The 17,235-nt window shown below is 38.5% G+C and overlaps 1 protein-coding gene across 1 annotated transcript in view; it reads left to right on the top strand.

Moving 5' to 3' along the window:
* LOC131686028 (glycoprotein 3-alpha-L-fucosyltransferase A-like) overlaps window positions 1–15,838 on the top strand; it is a 32,349-nt gene extending 16,511 nt beyond the window's left edge. Inside the window, exons 3-5 of the mRNA XM_058970141.1 lie at window positions 13,060–13,634; window positions 13,924–14,107; window positions 14,169–15,838. Of these exons, the coding sequence (XP_058826124.1) occupies window positions 13,060–13,634; window positions 13,924–14,107; window positions 14,169–14,684 (1,275 nt within the window). The 3' untranslated portion in view covers window positions 14,685–15,838. The remainder of the gene's footprint in view (window positions 1–13,059; window positions 13,635–13,923; window positions 14,108–14,168) is intronic.
* The last annotated feature ends 1,397 nt before the right edge of the window (window positions 15,839–17,235 follow it).

The raw sequence follows: 17,235 nt of genomic DNA, 5'->3' as shown, positions 1-17,235 counted from the left end.
ATAGGAAGGATTTGACATATCGAATTTCACGACAAATGATGCCCTGTCAGAAAAAATTAGGGCATGTTTTCTCGGTTTTCCCAGAGGGTTATTGTTATTTGACATAAACACCAAAGAGAATAGGGAAAGAGACGAATAGTGTGAAGCCAAAAATACCTTATTGAGCAGACCAATCGTGCAATGTAAATAAACATTACTCATGCCTGAGTTGGAGGAGATAAGTATTGTACTTCTATCAAAAAAGAAATTTGAATTTTCGTCAGAATTTAGTTCAATCGTGATTGTAAGGTGCATTCTAGAGTATATGTATGAGTAAAAATATGCTTTAGAATTATTTCATCTCTTTGTTTCGAAATGCACATCGTTTGATAAACAAATCCATCGATCGACATACGGTTTGTTTTCAAAATATAATAGGAGTCATTTAAAGTGCTGCCTGTAGAAGCGGTTGCCAAAATTCTAGTGTTGAAATCATCATAAAGGGAGTGTTGCCGTTTTGACTGATTTTCACTCTTCGTCTCTTTCACTATTCTCTTTGATAAACACCATCCATTGCATATAGTTTTTCTTTCATTTTGGGTGTTGTCCTGATAGGAGATGTAAACAACCGCAGTTTTCCTATGTATGGTTGCCAAGTTTACATAAGATTTATTTTAAAAAACAAAAAAATCGTTTTTACGTATTACAACGAATTTTTTTTTGAAATAATGTTATATTATGTATATTGGACCTAAAATTTATCGAATGGAACGGAAAACTATATATAGCTTAATGACCCAATTAGGCTGAACTGCACCAGCAATCGTATAAGAAAAATTAGAATAAATTACAAATAATGACATACTAGATCAAAATTATAAATAGCGCAAGCGAAAATTTTGTTCTGTTGTACAAAGTTCAAATTAAATGCAAATCTATGATCGAAATACAACATTTACTTAACCCTTGTGAAGGCAAGCTAAAATCCTAACATTAAAGGGCAAGCCGGGCCTCTCAGGCCCGTCTAAATTCAAGCTCCTTTTTGCCGTTTTCATATAGAAAGGTTATGCAATCGGTCGAAATTTCGATTTTTAACCGAGGCCCGCAGGGCCACATCTCTTATACCATTCGACTCAGTTCGTCGACATCGTAAAATGTCTGTATGTGTATATACGGATGTATGTATGTGGCAAACAATCTCACCGATTTTTCTCTGAGGTGGCTGGACCGATTTGTACAAATTTAGTCTCAAATGAAAGGTGCAGCCTTCCCATCGGTCGCTATTGATTTTTTTTATTGATCCGACTTTCGGTTCTGGAGTTACGTGTTGAAGAGTACAATCACACAGCAAATTTTCATAGAAACTGATACCACCATGATGTCCAAATGGTGCAATATATATATAAAAATATGTGCAACATTACTTGGCTTTGCATGTCTAGATCATTAATGACCCACCGAAGGCACTTCGACCACATTGGCCAGCTGTGGCGGTTCTTGATGCACCGGGGGAACTTAAGATAATGTCATACCTATTTCTCAGCGAATTCTTTACCGATTTTTACAAACTTATCTTCAAATGAAAGGTACAGCACTCCCATTGGCTGCTGTTGAATTTCTAATTGATCCGGTTCCGGAATTACAGGATGATGAGAACGAACACGCAGCAAATCCCGATTTCAGCGTATAAGGCGATGAATGTAAAAAGGTCAAAATTTTTTCCAAAATGTGAGTACTCGGAAGATCACGTCGACTGTCGATTGGTTCTGAGCTTCATTTCGTTTGCACACGACCAATAAATGTTTCTGGGTTGCTATTAATTTCTTCTGATGCATAACCGGAGTACTTATTCATATTTTTCTGCATCAGATTCATCGTCGGAAGCAATATCATTCACATCTTCTTCCTCGCTTTGCAAATCAGTTTCGGAATCGTCTGCTGTTGAATTTGCTCGAATTTCTTCCATTATTTCAGATTCTTTGGGACGATTGAAAACATCGACATATCGTCTTATAACCATTTCAATTTTTTGTTGATTTTAGATCCTACAATTTGAATAATTACGACAACTATAACACAAAGAATAGACAATAACGATAGAGTTAGGTTTACCCAAAAAAAATATGACACAGGTCATTATCGTTAGACCTCTGCGCCGCCGCGCCACGCCGCCGCCGATAATTTTTAACGTACGCCGACGCCGAACGGTAGACCGGCGCACAGTGGTTTAAAACGCGAAAAACGTGATCGTTTTGAATAACTTCGAAATGGTTAGTTATAGCGATATACTATCTTCGGAAGAATTTATGACAATGAGACGCCCCATCTTTATAAGTCAAAAGTTTGATGATTAATCCTCCTATAAGAGAGATTCAAAATTTATTTCTCATATAATTAGAGATAGCAAATTGGTGTATTCTGCAAAGTTGTAGTAAATTCTTCTACAAGAAACTTTACTGAAGGTGGTGATAGTCCAGCTTTAATAGTCTTTGAGATATAGAGCATTATTAGAAGAAATACCGAAAAAATCAATTTTTTCATTATAACTTCTTTCCAAGATTTTTTGGCAGTTCAAAATGTTCTACAAAACTATCACAATTGATGAAATACAAAATTTCGGTGAAGGAAGCAACTTAATATGTTGAGCAGATTCTGAGATATTCACGATTTTTATTCGAAAAATGGCCTACTTTGCACTGTAATCAAAGCATGCGCGATTACCGAATGAATCGCTTTTAGTAGGCTTTCCATAAATATTGCATCGTATCTAAGAAACTAGTAAAGATGGCAAACTGGTGTCTTCGGCAATGTTTCTAAGAAGAATATTCCCCGACACTTTGCCGAAGGTACCACCACTTTATCTCAACAGTTTTGCCAAATATGTTTCGTATCAATATTTTAGACTAATTAATGATATTCTTTAAATCCAGCTATTAGAGCCATGGGTACAACCGGATACAAGTGATTCATACAGAATTTTGCAGCATCTTTTTTGTACTTTCAAATACATATAGAGTGGTCTGCCCGTTTTTGCCCGTTCATGAATTATTTGAGTGCAAAGTAGGCTATTTTTCGAATAAAAATCGTGAATATCTCAGAATCTGCTCAACATATTAAGTTGCTTTCTTTTACCGAAATTTTGTATTTCATCAATTGTGATAGTTTTGTAGAACATTTTGAACTTCCAAAAAATCTTGGAAAGAAGTTATAATGGAAAAAATGATTTTTTCGGTATGTCCTCTAATAATGCTCTATATCTCAAAGACTATTAAAGATAGACTATCACCACCTTCAGTAAAGTTTCTTGTAGAAGAATTTACTACAACTTTGCAGAATACACCAATTTGCTATCTCTAATTATATGAGAAATAAATTTTGTATCTCACGTATAGGAGGATTAATCATCAAACTTTTGAATTATGAAGATGGAGGGTCTCATTGTCATAAATTCTTCCGAAGATAGTATATCGCTATAACTAACCATTTCGAAGTTATTCAAAACGATCACGTTTTTCGCGTTTTGGACCACTGTGCGGCGGCGCGCCGCCGATGCATTTTTCCCACGCCGACATTTCGCGAACTCTAAAATTGTTGACTTATAATTTTATCCACAAATCTAGGAACATTGTCTATGGACCGAATATACGACGTTAACTGATTCATGATTTATCACATCTTGATCATTATTTGGTATTAGTGGTCGTTAATTGGATTACAAAATTAAAATAATCTTGATATTTTCTCGAAAACTATTACACGACACTCGTTATATAATTCAAAGATCCATTCTTGCTTCGTCAACTGGTTATGATTGTGAGCATATAAGTTTCAATTCACAATTCGTGTGCGTGAAATGCTCCACAAATTAAAAAAAATCCACTTTCAAGATATAGGGTGATGTGCCTATTATGGCAGTAGAGCCTATTGTGACCCTATTTCGTACCCCTTGGTTTCGAACCAAGCATATGAGATAATGACAATATCGATTTGGCTAAAACAGGTGTGCAAAAATAAGCTCAAGTTATATTCTTTATTTGTTGTGCACATACGTATTCAGAACTATCCACTAAATCCAACTTTTAATTAAAACAAAATCACCTTATTGAAATATCTGCTGATCCGCCTCACTCGCGTAGTGAACCGAAACAGGACGCAACGGCGCTTAGCAAAATAAACACTTTCGAGCCAGCATTTACCGCCTCATATCTCGTTATTCCGGCACAAATATATTAAATATTGCACTGATACATACCTTTATTTTAGCTGGGGAACCTTTTTACGATTATTTCACTTTAAAAACACTCGTCAAACTCTAGGACATGCCTAGTGCTATAATAGGAACATATTAAATACTGGCGTTCATAATTTTGCCATGTTTTGCCGATACACTACCACAATCAAAACAAACTTTTTTGCATCCATCGTACAGAAAAGAATCACCAGTGCGGCCAACCCAAAACATGAACTTGAAAATATATTGTAATGCAATTTCATGTATAAGTAATCAATTATTTCAAGCTATTCAACTAATTGTTGATTGCAGATATTTTATTTTCATCTGCACATACAATTTGGATAGGGAGGAAGTAATGTGTGATGTGAAACTTTATATTCCAGTTGTTAACATTCGCATGGTTATTTCCTGCATGCGCAGTTCTGGGCGCTCTTCTACTAACAGCTGATGAGTTTCTTTCGTGTGCGTGATGTTTACGTTTGTTTTGATCGGCTGAAAAAAGCAGAATGATTCGTTTTACAAATCACGCGTTGGCGTCCATGATCTGGATACCTAGTTAGAATTGACGCAAATGAAATATGAGGCATTGCGTTTCAACTAGATTGTTTTTCGATGAGGTGGAAATCGGCACACCCATGAGGCGATAATTGGAACGTTCAAGTGGGAATAGATGCACAGAATAGAACATTTATTTTCATTTGTGCTGAAAATTGAGACAATTCTGCCAAATAAGCATTATACAGATGTTTAAGAAACAGTACACTGATACTTTATTCTGAAAAAGGTTATAGGTAATATGGCTTCTTTTTAAGTTGTTCAAAAAATAGTGCGACCCTCTCCATAATGGTGCCAAAATAGGCTCATCACCCTATGTGCCTGAAATTTACGATTATGTGCCTGATGCTAATTTTTGCACGTAATCAATTTCACTGGAACTCAGTGTATTATTCATTGATTTTTTAACCGTTTCTTAATTCCTAATATACTACACACGATTCACCAGTCGAGATCGTGAAACTGTTCATGATGTAATTCATGAAGTAGTTAATTTTCCACATCATCTCATTATACTTACGTAAACAATTACAAAGAACTCAGACTATTATTCATGGATTATTCGCTCTGCTTTTTGGTTTTGAAATTTCTATGTGAGCTATTGTGTACAACTGCTAGCAACCAGTCTCATAGGCACGAGCATTAGATACAAAGACATTACTAGGAGCTGTATCCCTGTTATGCCTTTGTTAAAATTCAGAGAAATGTTCGGAATTAAATGAAACCGCGCTGAGCAAAATACATTACCTAGCCACAATTCATCCAAAATCCAACGGTAAGCTCAAGACAAAAATATCACGATAACATGACGAGAATTTACGAAAATCGTTGCACGTCGTTCAGTTCTTGACTGTTTTAGTCAATAGTTTTAGTCCGCTGTTAGCAGTCATTCCAATCGCCCCGGTGTACATTCCAGACGAATGAATCGAGGAGTGCCGGTCAGCCTTCCGTGCCTAAAATCGTCGCCCATCCACTTATACTATCAAAATGTGGGAGGCATGAATTCCTGTGCAAATACCTATCGTCTAGCTACCTCGGACTGCTGTTACGACATCATCGCATTGACAGAAACATGGCTAAATGAGCAGACTCTATCCAGCCAGGTGATTTGCTCTGACTACGAGGTTCTCAGATGTGATCGTAGCCCTCTCAACAGCAACAAATCCTCCGGTGGCGGTGTTTTGCTCGCTGTGCGTCGTGGATTAAAAGTTCAACATATAACAAATGACGCTTGGAGCAGCATCGAACAAGTATGGGCAGCGATAAAATTGGGAAATCGAACATTATATATATGTGTGGTTTATTTCCCTCCCGATAAAATTCGCGACTCTGCACTAGTTGATTCTCATTCTGAATCATTGACTTCTGTTTCCGCGATGGCGCAACTCACTGACGAAATCATGATTATCGGCGATTTCAACCTTTCTACAATAAAGTGGCGTTCCGTTCATAAAGGATTTCTACAACCCGACCCAGACGAATCTGTTTTTCATCCTGGCAGCATCACTCTTCTGGATGGCTATAGCACGGCTACACTTCAGCAGATCAACAGCACCACGAACGAGAACGACCGGATTTTAGATCTATGCTTCGTCAATGCCAGAGATCAATCGCCATATATTTCCACCACCCTCACCCCGCTAGTAAAGTATGTTCGCCACCATCCGCCTCTACATCTTACACTCCAGGACGTACCGCCTATGAAGTTTTCGAGCCACGCGCCCACCGTGTGTTACAATTATAAGCGGGCCGACTATAGCAGCATTTTGAATATTTTACAAAGTATTAACTGGGATTCTGTGCTAAGCAAGGATGATGTGAACTCCGCCGCTGAAACGTTCTGCCATATAATGAGCTACCTTATCGACCGTCATGTCCCAAAGTTTAATCAACGAAGTGATCAATCCCCCTGGCAGACAGCCGAGCTACGTCAGCTAAAAACTGCGAAAAGAGCAGCATTACGAAAGTTTACCAAACGCCGTACCTTGTCACTTAGAGCTTATTATGTAAGGCTCAATAACGATTTTAAAAAACTGAACAGTTTTTGTTTTTCAAACTACCAACGAAAAATGCAACGTAAGCTTAAGTCGGATCCTAAATCGTTTTGGAGATACGTCAATGAGCAGCGGAAAGAAACCGGCTTACCTTCTACAATGTTCTTGAATGGTGAAGTTGGGCATGATTCACAAGCCATATGCAAATTGTTCGCCTCTAAATTTGCGAGTGTGTTCGTCAGTGAGACTCTGTCCTCGCAGCAGATTGACGTTGCAGCTAGCGGCGTGGCCCAACTCGAACGGTCAGTGAGTGAGATTCATGTGGAGCACTCGGATATTGTATCAGCAGCATCCAAGCTTAAAGCATCGTCATCTCCTGGGCCAGATGGTGTCCCTGCTGTGTTTTTGAAAAAGTGTATATCTGGTTTGGTGGAACCTCTCTGTCAACTATTCAAAATGTCACTGACAACCGCGATTTTTCCTCAATTGTGGAAAGCAGCTTTCATCTTTCCTGTCCACAAAAAAGGTGATAAGAGAAACATTGACAATTATCGAGGAATATCTGCGCTCTGTGCCATTTCCAAGCTCTTTGAGTTAGTCGTGGTGGAGTCAGTGTTTTTTCACTGTAAGGAATATATTTCTAAAGACCAACACGGATTCATGCCGAATCGATCTACGTCGACGAATCTACTATCTCTAACCTCTTTTGTGTCCGAAGGGTTTGATGCGAATCAACAAACTGATGTTATATATACTGACTTATCTGCAGCTTTCGACAAAATCAATCACGATATCGCAGTCGCTAAATTGGAAAAACTTGGCTTCAGTGGATCACTCCTGCGATGGTTTCAATCCTATCTCGTTGGCCGTCAACTCAGTGTGAACATAGGTGATGCATACTCCAAACTGTTCTCCGCAACGACTGGTATTCCGCAAGGAAGTCATCTCGGACCATTAATATTCACTCTCTATTTCAACGATGTAAACTATCAGCTGAAAGGACCACGGTTGTCGTATGCAGATGATCTAAAAATTTTCAACAGAATTAGGAGCCGATCGGACGCACAATATTTGCAGCAGCAATTCGACACTTTCAGCAGATGGTGTGAAAACAACCGAATGATTCTGAATCCGGCGAAATGTTCTGTGATATCGTTTCGCCAGAAAAAAAGATCCCATTGAGTTTGAATATAACTTGTCTGGAGCTCTTGTTTCCCGGGTGAGCTGCGTTAAGGATCTTGGAGTGCTGTTAGATTCGAAACTTACATTTAAGAATCACATTTCGTATGTTGTTGGTAAAGCATCGCGAAGCCTGGGCTTCATTTTCCGTACGGCTAAATCCTTTACAGACATTTACTGTCTCAAAAGCCTATACTGCTCTTTAGTGCGCTCTACGCTGGAGTATTGTTCGGCGGTCTGGAACCCGAATTACATGAACAGCAGCGATGGAATTGAAGGCGTTCAACGAAAATTTATACGGTATGCTCTTCGACGCCTGCCTTGGCGCGATCCTGTTCGTCTACCAAGCTACGAGAGTCGGTGTCAACTCATCCAGCTCGATACTCTCCAGCGTCGTAGAGAAACTGCAAGAGCCTTATTCATCTCTGATCTTCTGTCAGGACGCATCGATTCTCCAGATTTACTAGAGCGAGTTAACATCCAAGCAAGGTCCAGAACGTTACGCGGAAACGTTCTTCTGAGAGTGCCGTTTCGACGAACTATTCAAACAGCTAATGCCGCTATCACGGGACTACAACGCCTCTTCAATCGTGTGTCGCACTTGTTCGACTTTCATTTGTCTCGAATATCATTGAGAAATCGATTCCTGCAGTTTTTTAGATGTAATTAGTTTAAGTTTCCATCATTGGGGCCGAGTACGGCCTGTTGATGTGCGTGATAAATAAATAAAGTTAATACAAATCAATGTTTCATCGAGTTATGAATTAGAATCATAAAAATATTAAACATATTCAGACACAACCACCTACTAAACATATAATGTCATCTTTTTTGCGTGAACTAGTTTTGTGAAAACACAAAAATTATTTTCAATACGAGGTTTATTTATAGTTGATTGAATCGTGACCTATTTTAAAAAAAAAATTTCTCGAAGAATAGTTGAGCAAAGTGATCTTGACTTTTCGCGACGCTGGTGCACAGATGTGGCGATGCAGAGGGTAAGATTTCTAGTCTCATAAATTATTCATCGTGTGATCTAGCTCCACTCAAGAAAGATTTTCAGTGTCAGTTGCACCAGCCCGGTATCACAGACAAATAAGACGTAACACGAGATGAATTTTCATCACTCGTAGAAAAAAACGGTCGATTTCAATTACAAATCGGTGCCAAAAGAAACAAGATGGGCCGGAAATGTGAAATTCATTCTTGTCGAAGTGCCCAAGGTGGGAGTTGTTCACAACCATTTCTTAAGTTACAACACGATGCCGATCGGTAAGTAAGCACATAACAGGATGTTAGTAATTTGCCTGATTCGGTGTATCGAATGTATGCAATGGATTAGAATTTGTTGGTCCCCGGAACTGCTGGAGAAATTGGCGGAGTGCAGGTGCTACGAAAACTAGAGATAAGCTCAGACCATTTTTAATCAGACTTGTTTAGTGATCAGTTTCAACCTAACAGGAGCTAACACGCCAAGTCGTGGAATGATTATGATTGATAGTAACTGTATATTTAGGTTTCGTCAGGTGTAGATCTGTATGATTCCACATCGAGCATGCTTTGCACTCAAGATAGAAGCAGATCGTACGTTGTAAGAAAATGTAGTGCCAGGGAATCGTATTCCTTATCATCGTGGCGATTTCGTACTTACAAGAAATAAAAGTAAACACCAGCCTGGAAAATGAAGTAATGTCTACCTTGAAAGGTGTCCTTACACAATCATTAAAAGTGACATTTCAATAGCGCAGTAATGCCAATAATAACGCCTCGTGTTAGGGTACCTGATATCTGCGGGATTCTAAAAGAGCGACGGTAAACAACCCAGGGACAACTTGACAGATAGTGCTTGTTTCATATATGCACCACCGATTTGATGGTGGCGCTAGTATGCCTTCTCTGTATGAGTACCACGAACAACGAAACGAAAAAGTTTCAAGAGAAAAGCATGTTTCGTTACGTGTGTTATGAACGCCGTCAATGCGGCTAGAACAACATTTAGAAAAAGCTTATTCCAAAATGTGAATAAAGAAAACTATTATTAGAGAATAAATTTATCCCTAACTGAAAACCGTCAGCAAAGTTACATAAATCTTTTTATATATTTAGCTGGAAGTCGTTGTTTTTAACAACTGGCTCTCTTCCTTCCTAAACATGTTTTGGTTTTCTTGTTGTGTGAAGTTTGAAATCGTTAAATCATAGGTGCTTTTTATCTCGAGAGATGTAATGAAAAACATTTTGGCCAATGAACTAAATAGAAACAAAAAACAATGAAACGACAATAACAATTAATTTCCTCAAACAAAACAAAAACTGTTTTACCGTTGTTTAATTTCCCAAATATAGAACAATAAATAATTATTTTGGGTCATTGAAATACAGTCGTTACTCTGCATTCTTCAAATTTGTCCATTGCAATCATTATTTCATGCGAAGTCGTAGTATACGACATCGACAATTTTTCTATTTCGTTCTTCAAATTTTACAACTGTAAAAATAGTTCCACCTTTCATTTATTATCTCGCATTTGGCAAGCAGGGTGGGCATTATTGGAGCTTCAGTTGAAAAAAAATGGATATGGTTGCGAGAATTACATTTTGTGCAATGTATTCAACAGATGTCGCTAGTACATCGTGGGCGATGATTTTTTTAGATTTTCTTTAAGCTGTAACGTTTGTTTGTATGTGCTGTGAAGTCTGTTACAATAGAAACCGAAAATTTGGGAAAGGAATTGTACTGTCAAGATTTTTTTTTTAGTTACATAGGCGTCAATATTCGTCACGCCGACACACGCCTGCGCGCCGCCGCCGATAGGGTCCAACTGCGTGATGCCGCCGCCGACCAAAAATGTCGCTTACGCCGCCGCCGATTAAAAATGCATCGGTGCACACCTCTCGTATGCTATTTTTACATTTCTTATAAAAGAAATGTATAGAATTCGCTCAAACGTTCAAGATTTTTAGAAAAGATAAAATCAATCAAAACATGAAAAAAATTCCTGCTAATATGAAGATGAACTCATCAAAATGTTTGTTTCAGATAAATATTAATGTATAAAACCCGTGGTATTCCTAGTAAATATTGCATGCACACCGGGCCTGCCAGGCCCGGCTTGCCGTTTTGTGCATGTAAAAAATTCAAACATAGCTGCGCTTCACTCCATAGATGAAAATTTCACAATTCTTTATTTTTGTTATAGATTTCAAAGCTACTTATCAAAATTTCCATGCCCAAGCTTACACTATATACACATTTTTGTAACTAAAAAATTGTAACGTGCCGGGCCTCTGAGACCCGGTTGCTTTTTTGAGGGTTAAAGTTATTTATGAGTCCACGTCAACTTAAAACAAAATTGTAAATCTAGAATATTTATGACAATTTTGAAACATTGTATATGAATCAATTTGCAATTGAATTAAACTGCAAAATCGTTCGTAAAAATAATCACCTCTTTATAACATTTCACAAATTCTCTTCTAAACTCTTTCAATATTTAAACAATAAAAATGTACGCATTTTACCTATTAAGAAAAATGGCTTGTGTAAAAAACGTCGGTTGTGATTTGACAAGTATAGAAGGTATAATTGGAGTACCATATTTAGATTGGATTATGGTATTTCTAAATCGTAATCACAAAGAGATAAAAATTATCAAAAATAGTCGTGGCTCGACAGTGTATAGATAGATGAGTACATAGCGACCAAGCTGGGAATACGAAGATCGCAGGATTGAAACTGGAAGTAGTAACTGGTAGCAGGTAAATGTACAAATCGATGTTCATAAAACAGTAATTTTAACTATGAGAAACATCAGTTAAAATAGTATTATAGGAAATTTTACCCTGATTTTTTTATTTTAATAATATTTATTTTAAAAATACTCTTGCTATCACATACTATCTGAATGCAACTCATAAGCTTTATAACTCATTAAGAACATTCAGTTGTATGAACCTTCATGTGGGATTGTAAAGTTGATCATATACAAACTCGAAATGAAAACCTAGATAATAGTATATAGCTTCTCATGAGATCAAAATTCGTCGTAAATCTCATAGTTCTACTATACCGATTTGCACGTATATGGCCTCCACTTTTGTACACATAGAAGGGATCTGTGCAATTTGTACTATCAATTTACATCGTTTAAGAGTACAGTTAATAAAATTGCCAATTGCCTTGTAGGTGCATAACAGCTGCACATGAAGACGCCATTGATTTTGGTCATCACAAAGCCTTTTGCTTACGAGTTTTCTGAAATTGACTCGGAGCCTCGCTTGATCTATTCACTCATTTCCCGATATTCCTCTTATTTTCCGTCTTTCTCTCCATCTATTACCCTTTATAGATCGTCTGCGTACTTGAGTCATTTATCACTGACCTCCACTTGGATATTACCCAGCAGCAAGTTACCGCAAGGCATTTCTGTGAGCCGTTAAGCTACCGTTTTCGTGAGCTATTTAGCGTTTGTCTCAGTGATCCATTTAGCTCCTGATACCATGAACCATTCAGCCACACACACGCGATCGAACATGTTAACATACAATCACTGGAGCCCTTCGCAATAATACACAAAGACGACCATGCAATCGTTATCATCTACACACATCTGCGCCCAAGTTTTCCCAAACACAAAAACGACTCGAATGTTTAGTGAACGGTATAGCTATACATAATCTGAGCAACGCGATCTCAAGCGTGAACATTGCCACGCGATCGTGACGTCCCTACGCCCGCAGCACATCTGAACCGTACCCCAAATGCATTGACCTTAAGCAGTGTTTTCGTGGGTGACATTTTCCGTCTCGTCTGCAATTGTAGTGAGTAATTCTGACGGAGATACCTTTCTAGAAGCCAACTCTACAGATGGACAGCTTTCAACCACAATTACCTCGGATCATGACCTTATAATTATGTAGTTGAGAAAGAGTTATCTTCCGTTTGCATCAATCAGAATTCCAAAACAAAACCATTTTTGACGAAAAAACGATAATAGTTGGCTATGTTGGGCCATGAAACAAATTACTATACGATAGCAACATTATTTTTGGAACTGACAATCGTAGTTTTTAAGCATAAATGTAGTTCTGAAGCTAAACTAAGCATTTCTATATTTTTCAGTCACCTTTCACAACAGACGGCACGGGATCGGATCGGTCGAAAAAGGACGACACCGTGCTGGATGCTCGATACCAGCTGGACGAGTTCCCGCCACACAGTTTGAATGAGCTAACGTTCGGTGAGCGACCATGGTACTTCTCGAACGGAGTTCGCTACCCAAAACCGGTCCGGCGGAATCGAAAAACCAACAAACGAAATGCTCGCTTACTGCCGTCGGAGACACAACGTGGCGATCGAATCACCAACCAGCTGATGTTCGTTCCTCCGAATTACGATGCCATCAAGCGGAAGGGTAAATTAAAAACCATCCTGCTCTACAACGGACTGGGACCGTGGAACGTCAAGGCCGGCCGCGATGTGTTCCTCAACTCCAAGTGTCCGGTGTCGACGTGCAGCATATCAGCTGCCCGGGAAAAAGCTGCCATGGCCGATTTGATCCTGTTCAAAGATCACTACATTCCACCGGCTGTTCCGCGGTCAGCTCGACAGATCTACATGATGTACTTCCTCGAGTGCCCGTACCACACGCAGCACGTTAAATTTCCCGATGTGTTCAACTGGACGGCTACCTACAGGTAAGCTGCCGTGCGATGTTGACATTGTCACGCTCCGGTGACATTGAATGTTTCAGCCGGTACTAATTATTACACGGTTCAGCGATAAGACTCACATGGATTACATGTTTTGATTCAATTGTAACACGTTTTGTGGGTTTTTTTTTGTGAAGAATGAATTGCGCTACGGTTCTATCAGAACCGAATCTACATGTGAGCTTAGGGATCCTTTCATATATAGATAGAAGACGAGCTTTTATTATTATTTTTTTTAAATGAAAGCAAATTAGTAATCATTCTCAACTTACAGAACCGACAGTGACGTGGTGGCACCCTACGAAAAGTGGGAATACTTTGATCCTCGAATCCGACAGGTCGAGCAGGATCACAACTACGCGCTGAACAAAACGCGCAAAGTGGCTTGGTTCGTGTCCAACTGCGGGGCCCGAAATGGTCGTCTCCAGTATGCCCACGAGTTGCAGAAGCACATTCAGGTGAGCGTGAAAATCTTCTAATCGAATTTAAATTTAAATAATTTAAAAAATCCTTTTTCAGGTGGATATTTACGGTGCCTGCGGTACGTACAAATGTTCCCGCTCGACGGCAGAAAAGTGCTTCGAAATATTGGATCGGGACTACAAGTTCTACCTGGCGTTCGAGAACTCAAACTGCAAGGACTACATCACGGAGAAGTTTTTCGTGAATGCACTGAACCGCAACATCCTGCCGATCGTGATGGGTGCCCGACCGGAAGATTACGAAGCTAGTTCGCCGCAGAAATCTTACATTCACGTGGATGAATTTGCCTCGCCGAGAGAACTGGCCGAATATCTGAACATCCTGGATAGGAACGATGAGTTGTACAATTCATACTTTAAGTGGAAAGGCACGGGTGAATTCATCAACACGTACTTCTGGTGCCGGATATGTGCCATGCTGCACGACGAAGCGTCCTTCCAAAAGCCCAAGGGATACGAAGATATCAACGATTGGTGGCGCGGACCGGGTGTCTGTACTAATGGGTCCTGGCGAAACTTTCGGGCCAGGAAGGATGCCATTAGCGAAGAGTGATGGAATCATTATTTAGTCAGACGCCGTACCGGACTTGTCTCGAAGATGTTGGGGAAGGGCCGAACCAAACTTGTCACGATAAGGTCTCTAACAATAAATTAGACAGTTGCAGAACAAATTCATTCTAAAAAAAACGCAGAAAAAATATCTAGAATTGTTTCGTGAAGAAACGTAAATATACGCGAAGGTGGGAAAGCTACAAAGGAATTAGCTTTTCTCTGATAAAAAGATGAACTTCAATTATCTTTACAGAAGCCTATAGTTTGTTGAACTAACCGTACCAGTACCATGCAAGATGATCTAGTCCAACTTTACAATGGCAAAAGATTGAAAAAAAAATGAAAAACAGACATACAGTAACAAAAAAAATCTCGTCGTTAAAGATATTGACAAACTTTAACAAAGCAAGAAAGAAAATGAAGAACAGTGAATCTCCCTACCGAATGGGAATAAGACAAGCAAAGCACTAAAACCAAGACTAATAACAAAACATTCTATTCATGAGGATATCCACTCATTTGTGATTTTAGTTATACTAGGTTAGTTGTTGTTCTTAGTTAAATTATCTGTTTCAATAAGTCGCATCATTGAGTAGTCAAACAAACAAACAAACACACACACACTATCTCATCAGTATTATTCACGTACTTTTAATCTTATATCGAAAATGGAAACAAAACCAAACAAAACCGCAAGTGATAACGCTATACCAGATGAAAATCGCTCATTCAACATTTCACTATTACTATTACTACTACTACAACTACTACTATTACTATTATTGTACTAATTTAGTTAGATTCAACTGACAGCTTAGTTAAAATTCTACTTACAAATGTCAAAAGCAGTGTACTTTATTGTAAAACGAAACAATAAATTTATTAAATTACCAAATGCGTTCTAAGTCAAATTACCACGCGCATGCACGTTTAGTTGTTAAGTAAGTACATAAAAAGTTTAACGAACAATGCAAGCAGTGTCGTTCTCAGAAAGTCAGGAACAATAACTACCGAGCGAACGTGAGGTTGTATGGCGATGCATGGAATGAAGCAAATAGGAAAGGTAAACCCGATTTCGAGCAAATGCTGTGTTACTTGAGAATATACTTACTTATACTTAATTTCAAAATGGTAATAAAGATAAGGATATGTGAATCTTTTTGTTGTAAAATTTAAACTAAAGGAAAACTGTAAAAAGATTAGATTACTGGATGACATTAGCCTTATAGTAAATTGGCTTATTTAGTTTAGATGATATGGGTGAAAAATGTGCTTTTAAAATATATATGTCAATTTAATACCTCTGTAACAAGACTCAGCCATTGGCTATTTTCGGAAAAATAATGACTAATAGAAACGAATGACACCTAAACGAGAAATCGTGAAGAATTTTTTGTCTGCGTCGGTGGAATGCATGAGTTATACTCGCTTACCGACCATGCTATTAGACTCCAGCGGAACTCCCGACTCCTAGCAAGCAGAAGGCAAAGGATTTTTCATATTTCCCCTCAATCTCGCTCATAGTTATGGGCCCGCCAACCTCTAATTTTTCGTTGAAAGTTTATAACTGATTTGCTCTAGAATACCCATCCGTTTTTCAATTTTTATATTTTTTGTTTCTCTCATTCATAATTTGTTTTAAATTCGTCTATTTTACACGGCTCATAGCGGTAGCTTAACGGAGCCGTGGATCTTTTGTATATTTACAATATGTAAAAATAAAAATACAAACACAGGTCGGACTCGATTATCCGGGGATTCGATTATCCGGGGATTCGATTATCCGTGGTTCGATTATTCGGGGAAAATGATTCGATTATCCGGGTGTTTTGAAAAAAATCAAATTTCAATTATAATGTCTTATTATAGTGCTAATTCGATCATTGCAGTCCCTAGAACATTTCTTCGGGCAATTTGGGGGTCTAAGGTTAACCTCCTCTCAAATTTTAACCTGCTTCAAAAATAGCTTATATATGGGTTATTCCGCGCAAAGTGACCTAAAAAACAAAACTTGGAATCGACCTTCATGGATTGGAACCAGTTTTGAAGAAATTGTTCATTTAGAGCCAATATATAATAACCTAAATTGTTGTGTCGTTTAAACAGCCCCTCAGTCCATGGGAACACTCTTAACTGTTATATGTCCGACGCGGTACCCGCGGTTACAAATAATGAAATTCCGATGTTTTATCCGTAGCTGGAAATTGAAACTTTGTGACATCTTAGAACTTCACTAAGTCAAGCTTTTGGGGTAATAATATTTTTGATGTAGTAAGAAGGGAGTGAGGAGAGGCTCCTGAATTTTTTACTACGTCACAGGCCGACGTGGATACCTGGGTACCCCCAAAATTGAAATGCCAATAACTAAGGTAATTTCCAATCGATTTTGATACTTTTGGGTGTTTTGGATTCAAGAACTCATCCACTTTTAGACTTGCTAAAAATGAATCGGGTTATTTCAACCGGTTCCCGGGAATCCGGATTTCCGGAAGCATGTTCCAGTGCTTGTATACTATTTGTGAATTTCAATGGAATACTAGCAATATGGGTAT

The sequence above is a fragment of the Topomyia yanbarensis genome, chromosome 2 (assembly GCF_030247195.1).
Source record: "Topomyia yanbarensis strain Yona2022 chromosome 2, ASM3024719v1, whole genome shotgun sequence".
Lineage (NCBI taxonomy): Eukaryota > Metazoa > Arthropoda > Insecta > Diptera > Culicidae > Topomyia > Topomyia yanbarensis.
This window is presented reverse-complemented; position numbering and strand designations above follow the sequence as displayed.